Here is a 12,206-nt window from a genome sequence, read left to right as displayed (position 1 = left end):
CATATTTTTCAGTAATACTCTCAAGAGCATACACTTTTTCAAATGTTTCTGTCTGTAAAACTTCAAGTAGTTGGTTTTTGGTATAGTAATCTTCAACATACAAATTGTTATCCATTAAAAAACTTTGTATTTCATGTTTCCTCGAATTTTTACTAGGTACTTTGATGAGCTGTCGCGAATGATAGGAAGCATTGTTAAGAACTATTACACTATTCGCATCCAAATTTGGGATCAATGTGTATTCAAACCATCCCCGCATTCCCTGATTTCTATTCGTCACCGTAACATGACTTCAAATTTAATTTTATGACTCTTCAGCCAATCATAAAACTCGGTTAGTAAAAAGTATCCAATACGAACCGCCAATTGTACAGCCCACGTGGACTAGTTCACAGTCAGTTCATTTCTATGTATTAGTTTTTTTGACATTTGAGAGTGCCGCCAACTTTAAATGTGCACAATATCGTTTACTTCCACTATACTGGGTGCCTTATATAGTATGTAAAACATGCGTGAAATCTTTTTATGGGTGAATAAGAAAAGACCCCATTTCATGTATCACACACTCATGATCTGACGGGATCCCTCAAACCATCAGAACGATTGTTATTTTTGGGTGGATATGAATGGGATTGATAAAATAACCCAGTCCAAATTGTTTTACCCTAACGTGTTATTTATTACTCGACCAATCCTGTACTCAGTCGATGCACCAGTGCCACAAGCATCTTCATCTTCACACAACGATCACGATTCAAATGAAAAAATCTCTTCTTCAAGTGATGAAAGTGTAACAACTGATTTTGATCCACATATTTCTCCTGAGCCCTTCAACCATTGAGAAATTAACGCATTGGTCAGGGACCTTGCCCTTTCTAAGAAAGCATCAAAGATTCTAGCTACTCAATTAAAAAAAACTGTCAACTCAAGAAAAAAAAAATTCGTACTATCCGCACATAGAGAGATTTACTCACATTCTTTTCTGAAAATGATGACTTTTTTTATTGTTCAGATATTCCGGGTTTAATAAAAGTAATGGGAATTGACAAATATGACCCTTATTTATTGATTCCTTTAAATGTAACCTAAGATGTGCGTTTATGCATAACGGCAATAAGCTGGGTTCGTTATGGATAACACATTCAACTAAAGTCAAAGAAGCATATGAATATTACTGGAGTTTTTTCCCAACACCAAATCGTTATTTTAACACCTCGACACGTGTTTCGATCACCAAGTGATCATCTTCAAGAAGATTAAAATCAGTTTAATCTTGTTGAAACTTTAATAGTTATATAACTGATATGGAAAAACGCCTGGAATGAATTCTTCTGATTACCAAAATTTTCGACAAAAAGGATGAAAGCTATGCTGATCGCGTTGAAAAGATATTGTCGCACTTCCAGCAGCTTGGTTATAATATGAGTATCAAGGTACACTTCCTACACAGCCATTTGAACTATTTTCTTGAAAATATTGGTGGTCTGAGTGAAGAACAGGGGAAACGGTTCCATCAAGATATTTGAATGATAGAGGAGCGTACAAGGGTCACTGGGATGCCCACAAGATGGCGGACTACTATTGGAAATAGCCCTTGTAAACCAAATCGAGCAAGAAAACCCAATAAAAGATTTTTGTATGAATAATGCTTGTTTTTCTAATGATCGTTATATCTCAAAAACTAAAGCTGGTACAGATCTAAAACCAGCACCCCGAAAATGTATAATATTAGTCATATTTCATTCAAAAAAACTCTTGTTTCCTTGTGTTATATTTGGAAAAATGCGCTTGAGAAATTTATTTCATAGACGCCGTTCATTAAACAAAAAAGGTTCACACTTCCCCACAAATGTAGTGAAAAGCGTACAAAATCTAAAGTATATGTTGCTTCTATTTCAGAGCTTATTCCATAATGTAAGAAATGAATTTGCAAATAAACTTCGTTATTGTCAGGAATTGAATGATAAACATATTAAATATCCAATGGGATAAACTTGAGTGAGAATTGAATACATATTTTCTTGAAATTACTATATTCAACGTTTGTTAGCATTTTCTGCGACAAGTAGCATCACACCATTGTCTTTTTTCTCCAAAAAGTACTAAAAGTGATACGTTTTTATGTAAATTTAGTCCAACCTTGATATCTTTTCCTGGTCAAAAGTTAAGAGGAGTTTTATATGTCAGCTCTGCATACATAAGAAATGTTTCAAAAAAGATCGAATATGATCTTTATACTACATCAAAAGTCAATAAGATGCGTACAACTTATGTATTCGAAATAGAGTATCTCTTTTGCGGAAACGTGATTGTGAAAAGACATATTCCAGTTCAGAATGAGAAATGTCTTGTCTGCATTATTATTTATTTCCCTACCATACACAAACATATTTACAAAATTCCTCAGAAGGGAAGTAACATATATTGGTCGTTTAATAACAAAGTAAAGCCAAATCCCAAAAAAGTTGATTGCATTATGAATTTCCCAAAAAAAAAATCCTTCCTCAGTTCAGCCGGATACAGAAGATTCATCCCAAATTTCGCTTGAATATCAAAACAACTAAAAAATTACTTCTAGAAGACAAACCTTTTATTTTCGGTAACGAATGGAAAAAGTCATTCACAGAACTGAAACAAACACTTGTGAAAAAAAAGAAATTAAACTTTCTATGTTTTTTACCACTTTTATTTGTAACTTAACGTTACTGCAGTTTCGTCCTATACGGATATTTTCAAACTTATACAATAAACTTTTGTTTATTGTTGTAGTAACGGCTACATCCATCAATTTATACAAACACTTGTTTCTACCCCAATATTTACCACGGACGCGAACGCATTTGGCAAATACTTGCCCATTGCCTTCGCATCATGAACTCTCTGTTTAGTGGACCTATGCTTGTCAAAAAAACATATCGCATTTCAGAGAGGAATTTAATAATAATATTAAAATTTTCAATTAATTATTTGATATGATTTTAATTCAGGGTCACAGTATGAACACATTTACTCACGCAAATTTTTAAAACCATACATATCAAATTTCAAGAAATTGCACTCGACTCGGAAAGATTTCGTTGTTTTCTCATTGACGGAATTATATCGAAATTGTAATGCGATTATAAGAAATTTTCAAATTGACAAAAAAAAATATGTTCATTGAAGACATTAAAGTTATAAAACAATCAATAATAGTTTGAGTTCAAACAGTGTTTATTGGTTGAATCAGTCCTTTTAACTTAATATGGTCCTAGGGCATATTGCCCACCTAACAAATAAAATAAAAAATCAAAAAAAAATAACTTTCCATTATTTTGTAGAAAATAAAATGAAGAAAGAGTATGTTTCCATTCATGAGCCCATGATTTGCAACATAGGCATTGAATCCATTGAATGTCGCCCCTGTTATTCATGGAATTAAGATCATCACAGTATAAACACTTGGCATCAGAAAAATTGCTCCTATCTGAACTTTTGTCAGAACTGTCACCGTACAAAGGCTCATTTTCTTCCTCGGAACTAGACAATTCTACCTACTTAGATTTTGATTCCGCCTTTTAACCTTTGCTCTTTCCTTTATTCATAGTCTTTTTGATTTGGTCTTGTGTCTTTTCAAAAGAGTGTTGCAATTCATTTTTGTACGGGTCGACCCAGCAGCCTTCCTGCCTCGGTTATTAGTTTTTCTTTTGGTATCAGGGACAATTCAAATGGCGTTGTAAGGTTCTGATCTCTTGAAGTAGATGACTATGATGGGAACTACAAATTGTCTAAAACATACAGGCGGTGTTTTGTTCTCGTCTCTTGAAGAATTAGTCATGTCAACAGGTACATTTTCTATTGCAGGAGTAGATAACGAATTAGTTGGATCTGGTGTAATACTTTCTTAGTGCTCATTATCAATATTAATAAAATCGTGATTTCTAAATACAATTATGTTAACAGTATATAACCCTGTTGCACGAAAACCACTGCCAGTACACTGACAGTACAGTTTCTGGGTTAGTATAGCATCACGTCGCTCAATTACTACATCTAAGAATGCTATTCACTGGTCCTGTTCAATCTCCATGGTAAACTTGATGCTTGAGTGTTGAGCGTTCAAGTGGTCTAGGAAAAAGTTCAGAGCGTCCCTTTCATGTTTCCAGATGACGAAGGTATCATCCACATAACGTAGCCACAAGGTCGGTTTTAATTGAAAGGTATTAATTGCTTTGTCTTCAAAACGTTCCATGACGTAATTGGCTATCACTGAGCTAAGTGGGCTATGGTGCGTCACTGTTAAAGGATATAGATTTGTCTTCAACCCAATAGTATTTATCAGTTTACTTTCACAGGTATTTTGTATATTTGTCTGTGTTTCAGTTGAGTTTTCCCTGTCTGTTTTTTCTCTACTTCTTTTTGTAGCGAGATGACTTTACATCGAAAATGTTTTGTTCCTCAATAGATTTATTCATGTTTTCTTCCATTTCTAAAACCTCTCTGGTGATGGTCTCTTCAGTAACTTTCAGTAATCTTTCTCTTTTGTGCCATTTCATCTGTGAGGTTGGTGATTATTTCTCCCAATTAAATGTTATCCTGCAGTTTTTCTGGTGCTCCAGAACATGTGATTAAATGATTTTATGTACGTGATTTGCTTATTATTTTTTCTTAGGCAACTTAGCTGATACATGTTAAAGCATTTTATACATATATAATATGTAAACACTTTTGTTTTACAACATTCTATTAGGGTTTTTTAAAGAAATATTCCTTATTGTATTTTTGAAAGATGCTATATCCATTTTATAAGAATATAGGCTTTCACGGCAGACATCAGAAAGTCGGGAAGTGAATGATGATCAATTTTAACATTCACTGGAATTTACTGAAGTTAGTTTAGAGCGAGTTAAGAATACATTTTTATCCTGAAATTATTATATTTATCCTTGAAACTGATTACTCCAGAAAGGCTAATCTGATCTTCAAACATAAAAAAAAATTTTGAATACAGAATTGAAATACCTATCAAACGAGTCATCACAAGACCTCATTTCTATTAAAAAAAAAATTATTTATAACTATTTACTTTCCAAAATTGAGATTGTACATGAGTAAAATAATTTAGGGGCTACTTTTGTTTCGTCATCCCTCTTCAGGGAAATGGCAATTTCCTTAGTGTTTAAAGCAAATCAGGCAATTGAATCTGTTATTTCAATTTTTTCAAAATCCGAGACAAATTCTTGGAAAGCACTAATAAAACTATACAATGCTATTGTTATCAGTTTTTTCTCTGCATGCTCATCTGTTTGGGGGATTAAATACGCCGACATATTGGAAAGAGTACAGGTTAACTTCCATCTATGGCCAGAATGAGTCTATAAAAATGGATAAAATTTCAAGATTTTCTCTTCGAACTCCGCAGACTTTATCCAGCCAATTTGTCAACATGGTTGTTCTGATTATGGGAGCCCTTTGTGGAATGATGCCCTCTCTACGCTCAAATCTCAAAATCATGTTGGCTTGCCGCACTAAGGCAGAAATTTTAGCCGGACAAACGCAGAGGGCTGTCATTCTTGGCTCGCTACGCTTGCCTAGGGCCCATGATTATCGGACCCAATGACTATTTACCCCACAGTGTGAGAATTGGTCATTGGTTAATAATGCTGACGCGCCCTCCCAAATGTTTTGGGGTTTCAGGGGATTGGACCAATCTAGCGAAACCTTGGGGGGAAAAATAATAATGATATAATAACAATTATATCATTTCAAGGATGTATGTAACTCACTTATAAGTAAATGTGAATCAATATTCAATCATATTCATATCAAAACATCAAAGATACAATATAAGTGAAAAAGTAATATTTTTTAAACATACCTGAGTCACAACAAAAGATCCTTTCCAACTGAACAAAGGCTTGTGAAACATCAAGAACTGCAACCTCAGTTTTCCCATATCATCAGTTACCCGAAAAGAGTCGGCTAATGTCGTAAGCCAATTAACCACTTCTTCATTTGCATAAGTTATCAGTCCTTGCCCAAATTGGTGTTTGCCTTCCATAACAAAATTGAGTATACCCTTAACTGAGTTCTCTGTCAGTAGAGTCTCTTCATCCAAATGAACAACCCAATCATTATCACTTAAAATGTTAACTTTATCTTCAAGACAATACTGCAGGGCACGAGCTTTGAATAAAGCACCACTTTTTGTACGGTAACTTGATGGTACAACAACTTCTCGAATGCGTCTGTGTTCATCCAGCCCAATAGGTTTATCAGATACAACTTCAATCAAAAAGTTTTCCATACCCGCATCCAAGCACTTATTCATATTTCTATTTACATTGTTTTTAACAAGCTGTGGAAAATCTCCCCTTGTCACCACTCTAATACATATGAAAGGAGCCAAAAGAGGAGATCCTTTCAAGACTACCTTATCAGGAAAAGCATTATAAAAAGTGAGTCCTACGAAATTAAACAAAACTTGGGGTAATGGTAAAAACGTCATCAATCGCAACAAATACAGCAGCGATGCACCCAATATTCCATACTGAACCCAAGGGTTGATTTCTGTAGCCGGTACAAACGCTCCTCCTTCTAATACTTTTATACCACCGGCAAATATTTCAACAATAACTATTACAGTAAAGAAGAGAAGACAATGGAGGTAGTGCTTTGTTTTACTGGAAAGCATTGTTTTCTGGAAAAGTTTTTCACTAATAAATAAAAACAGACCACCCTTTCACAGTATTTTACACATTAATAATCACTGAAACTTATTGAAATATATACAAAAACCATCTGATGTTTCTATTGGTGAGCCGGCTGCATTTAGTTGTTTATATTTTGAATGTCAAACCAACAGTTTGGCTCGGCATTCACAGCAGCTACACCAACACCACTTCGACTGACAAAACTTCAGCCTAACCTAGAGTCTAAATTCTACTCAGTGAATCAGTGATCATCAGATGCTTTACCAGGATACAGAACTGGATGGTGCCATACGAATTGCCAACTTCGAAATTTAATTAAAAATTACTACCTCTCAAATTTCAATCATTTGACTTGGTTAAGATAGAATAAGGCGTAATATATATGAAAGAATAGTTTTTCCTAATCATTTCACTTCTATTAGTAAATTCTATCAAAAAATGGTTTTATGAATTTTTTCAGTGTTGGCACCATTTGATATCGTAAAAAATGACTATTATGTTACAGGCAGATTTGATTGTATCGGGCAGTAACTTCTATTGTATTTATGATAAAAACTTGAAAGTCATAGTTATATCAAAATGGTTAAGACTTTTGCAGCCGAGGTTTTCAGTGTAACTCTTTTCCGAGTTTGAAAGCCGTGGATTTTTGAACTTCCTTCCTAGCGTATTGCTGGCTAGCTTCCTCAGAGGTTTATATATCTTGAGTTTATATCTCCGATAACTGGATATTACGGCTGCGTAAGGCATATTTATGTTGCCTCCTAAGGTAGTTTGATGTGCTAATAGCTGTGCCTGGGTGGTAAATTACGTAAAGCGTCTTTATGTTGATCCAGGTAGACTAGTGTAATAATATCTGTACCTGGATTTGGTAAATTGTCAATAACGTCCGTGGCAGGTAGAAAAGGGTCGAGACAAGTGTCAAAGGAGGATATTGTTTACCAAAGAATTTTATGGCGTTCTTACACAAGAAGTAATAAAAACATGTTATCGCCAACTGTAACTAGCGATTGAGACAATTCTGCAATTGGTTGAAGAAGACGGCCCAAAGATTCTACTAGCTGTTGATACAGTCAAAAATTCATCATACGTTGATGATATTGTAACCAGTTGCTCTTCCTAAAAACAAACGCAAACGCTCAAAGCGCAGCTTATTTCCTTATTACAGCTCGGTGGATTTGAAACCCATAAGCGGAACAGCAACCGTCTATCTCTTCACACTGACGATTGCTCTTCTTTCAAATGTTTTAATTCTCATTATATTGCCAAAGTTGAAGATTTAGCGTTGCATTGGAGTTCAAAATACATTTTATTTGAGCATTCAGTGTAAAGACCTGCCCTGTACAACGAGAAATATCATTTCAGATGTAGCCCGTATCTTTGATCCTCTAGGATTTTTAACTCCTCTCTCTTTGTTTGAAAAACTCTCATTCAACCTTTTTGGACCATCGGATTCGGTTATAATAATGAAAATTCTCTTTGTTTTATCTACTCAGAACAGAACAGAAATTTCAAATATTGTTCAATCTTCAGGGTTTTCGTAACTTGTTCCACCCTAAAATGACTAACTGCATTCTTCGTGGGTTCTCAGATGCTAGTAAGTGTTGAGAACTATGTCAACGAACATACCCAGGTTGACGAACAACGAACAGATCTAGGTTAAAGACAGACTAGCTAAAGTCGTATGAAGTGTCTTGTTTTATATCAAAGCACAGCATGGCGCAGTCGTTATGGATCGTATGTTCCATAAATTCAAAACATGAGTGGAGATAGTCGAGGAATTTCACCATTGTCCTTGGCGGGCAATGTGGCCGAAAATTGGAGAACATGGCGAGCAAGATTCGAAAATTATTTAATTGCATCCGAAGTCACAAAAAAAGATGAATCAGTCCAGTGTGCACAACTCCTACATTATATCGTTACACTTCGTCCAATGTAACCAAGAATCAGACACATCTGATTTAGGTAACAATTCTAAGACGGATTCCGGCTCTATTACATTAGCTAGTTTGCCTTCTGTAGCAGATTCTGTTTCTTTTTTAGAGATGCAAAACTTCCAATTCATGACAATCTAGCTAAGTCAATGTCTAATTTCTATCACTATCCTAAAACCTCCAACATACAAGATTTATCTTTCCTATTCTTGAATGTTCAATCTCTGAGAAATAAATGCTCCGAACTTTTTATTTTATTAGATAATTTATCATTTCCCGATATAGTGATACTTGTCGAACATTGGCTAAAAATAGATGAAATAGTTTATATTCCAAACTATACTGTTAAAGCCAAATTCTGTAGAACGTCTTCTTCACATGGAGGAACTATTATTTTAGTAAAAGAGTCAATACAGGATCAAATCAAATTAGTTGCAGTAGATAAATTTAATAATTTTCTTGAAGAGAAAGTGAATGAATTTTCGATAACTTACTCTTCTAAAATGAATATTTACATACTGTGTTTTTACAGATCACCTTCTAGTGATCCTTTTCAATTACTTAACGGACTGGAATCTATTCTCTCTGAATTACCTTCAAAAGCAAAAATTATTTTAACTGGAGACTTAAATATTAATTACACAGAACAAAATTCAAAAGCAACACAGTTCTTAATTAATTTATTGCAAACTTATAACTTGGTAATGCATGTGAAATTTCCTACACGTGTGTCTCAATTTACCGAGTCCACCATAGATTATTTCTGTGCTAATTTAGACTCCGAGCTAGTTTCTTGTGATGTTCTTTCTTCTGGATTGTCAGATCACGAAGTAGTTTATTCTAAGGTGTATCTCAATCTTAATGTGAGAAAATCGAAATTTAAATTAGGACGATTGTATAGTTCTGCTAATTATAACAAGTTCTCTAACTTGTGTCTAAGCTCTGAATGGAATCATATAGAATTTTCTGAAGACCCTTTCCTTGAATTTTATAATAAATTACTTTATAAATTTCATAAAAGCTTTCCGGTTCAAAAAATCAATTTTAGACACAAAATCAAAAATTGGTTGACAAGAGGTATTAGGGTTTAGGCAAAAAACATGAGGGTATTACATTATTTGAGAAAATTTACATCTGCTCCATTTTTTCTTAATTACTTCCTCCGCTATGGCACCATTTACAGAAAAGTAGTTAAACTAGCAAAAAGCAAATATTATAAAAGTAGAATGGATAAAGCTTTGAATAAATCAAAAGAAACTTGGTGTATCATTAATGAACTTACTGGCAAGAGACACAAAAAATTTGTAGACATTCCGTTTTCTCCTACGACTGAACTTAATGACTTCTATTGCTCTATTGCGGAGGACTTGACGAAAAATATAAAAGCAGCCCGTGACCCCTTAGACTATGTGAATATCGAAGTTACGAATACCTTTATATTATATGATACAAATATTACCGAACTGCATGATACATTATTTTCCATTAAAAACAAAAACGCCACAGGCTCAGACGAAATCTCTATAAAAATCCTAGAAAATATTCCGATAAGAATACTCGATATATTAGTCAGTCTAATAAATAATTCATTTAGAGAAGGAATCTTTCCAGTTTTTTTGAAGAAGTCGATTGTGTTAGCACTGCCAAAGGGAGAAAACATCAATGGTCCATCAAGTCTTCGTCCAATTTCTCTAATCTCTGCAATGGCTAAATTGATAGAAAAACTAGTTAAAACAAGACTCCTGTGCTTTCTGAATGGAAACAAAATAATAAGTGATTGCCAGTTTGGTTTCCAAAAGCAAAAAAACACTTCCGATGCCATATTTTCATTTCTTTACAATGTTTATTCCAACATAAATGACAAAGAAATAGTAGCTGCCGTCTTCTGTGATATAGCCAAAGCATTTGATTGTGTGAATCATAAAATTCTTTTGCGGAAACTCAGTAGATACGGTATAACTGGAATAAGTCTTAAATGGTTTGAGTCATACTTAGCAGATCGCACCCAGATGATCAAAACCACTTCATTCTCAAATGAAGGTAAAATTACTTGCGGCGTCCCACAAGGTTCGGTACTGGGCCCACTTTTATTTTTAATTTACATTAATGACCTATCGTCTATAAACATCCAAGAAAAATTCACTTTATTTGCTGATGATACTACAATTTTATGGCATGCTCCTAACAACCATACGTTGTATGAAGTTATTGAGAATGACATCACGATAGTGAAGGACTGGTTTGACTCAAATCTCTTGAGCTTGAATTTATCAAAAACAAAAGTAGTGTCCTATCGTTGCCAGATTCCAGCCGTACATCTAAATAATATTCAAATAGATAACGTACCAGCTTCTAAATTCCTTGGCTTGTTCATTGACAATAGTTTAAAATTCAACAATCATGTAGATACTTTGAAATCGAAGCTCTCCTCTGGATGTTATGCCATACGAGTAACTGCATTTGAGCTCGGATCTGCAGAAGCTAGAATGGTTTATCATTCCCTTTTTGAACCACACCTCCGTTATGGTATTTACTTTGGGGTGTGTGTTCTTCCACATGCCTTCAATCAGTATTACTAATACAAAAACGTGCAATACGATGCATATGCAAAGTCAAGCCTAGGGACTCTTGTCGACCTCTTTTTGCCTCTAACAAAATCCTAACTGTGGTCTCCCTATTTATATACGAGACAATCTGCCTTGTCTTCAAAAATAGGGTATTGTTTAACAACTTGGACGCGCCAATGTATCAAACCAGGCAAAGATTCAGCTTTAAATTACCGCTGCCTTCTTCGTCGCTAGTTAAAGATTCCATTATTTACAACGGTCTCAAAATGTTCAATCACCTTCCTCAAGCTATAAGAACCATAAATGATCTTAGAGCTCTTAAGAAAGAGTTGAAAGACTTGCTCTCTGGGAGACCTTATTATAGCTTAGCAGAATTTTATGATGATAATTTTAATTGAGAAGACTAACTGTAATATCTACGGTATTTTATTGATTTCATCTCATTCAATTTAGTTTAAATTGATTTATTTACATTTTGTTGACTATGTTCTTATATCCTGAACGTTTGTTATTATTTACATGTCTCTTTTCAGTTCATGTTATAACCTACTTTTAGTGATTTTACTTTTGTGATTTCATGTATATGTTATTTATATTTCGCACAAGGCTTTGTCAATAAGAATTTATTCTTCAGACAATAAAGTATATTAAAAAAAAAAAAAAAAAGATGGATTCAAAATATACTCCACTTTCAAATTAGAAACAGACGATAGAAATAAATTGAAACAACTCATACAAAAATTTCAAGAACACTTCGAAGGCAAAGAAAATACTAATTACGAAAGGTACATCTGGGGGACGCCCAGTCAACTGAACAGTTCATAAATGATCTACAAAAGCAAGCAGCCAAATGCAAGCTAGATACCCTGCAAGACAGCTTAGTAGTAGCTTGTGGGATCAAGAACAACAATATCAGAGAAAGACTTCTATAGGAGGACAACTTGACCCTTGACAAAGCAATATAACTTTGTAGGATAATTGAAACATCCAAAGTAAGAAGCGAAGTCATGTCAGGA

At 34.2% G+C, this 12,206-nt stretch overlaps 1 protein-coding gene across 1 annotated transcript in view; it reads right to left on the bottom strand.

The window, feature by feature from the left end:
- Window positions 1-6,964, bottom strand: part of egh (egghead) — a 36,026-nt gene extending 29,062 nt beyond the window's left edge. Inside the window, exon 1 of the mRNA XM_023171037.2 lies at window positions 5,858-6,964. Coding sequence (XP_023026805.2) covers window positions 5,858-6,673 — 816 coding nt within the window. The 5' untranslated portion in view covers window positions 6,674-6,964. The remainder of the gene's footprint in view (window positions 1-5,857) is intronic.
- Window positions 6,965-12,206: the final 5,242 nt, after the last annotated feature.

The sequence above is a fragment of the Leptinotarsa decemlineata genome, unplaced genomic scaffold (assembly GCF_025532065.1).
Source record: "Leptinotarsa decemlineata unplaced genomic scaffold, Ldec_3_MD MMD2_tig00026328_RagTag_RagTag, whole genome shotgun sequence".
In the NCBI taxonomy this organism is placed as follows: domain Eukaryota; kingdom Metazoa; phylum Arthropoda; class Insecta; order Coleoptera; family Chrysomelidae; genus Leptinotarsa; species Leptinotarsa decemlineata.
This window is presented reverse-complemented; position numbering and strand designations above follow the sequence as displayed.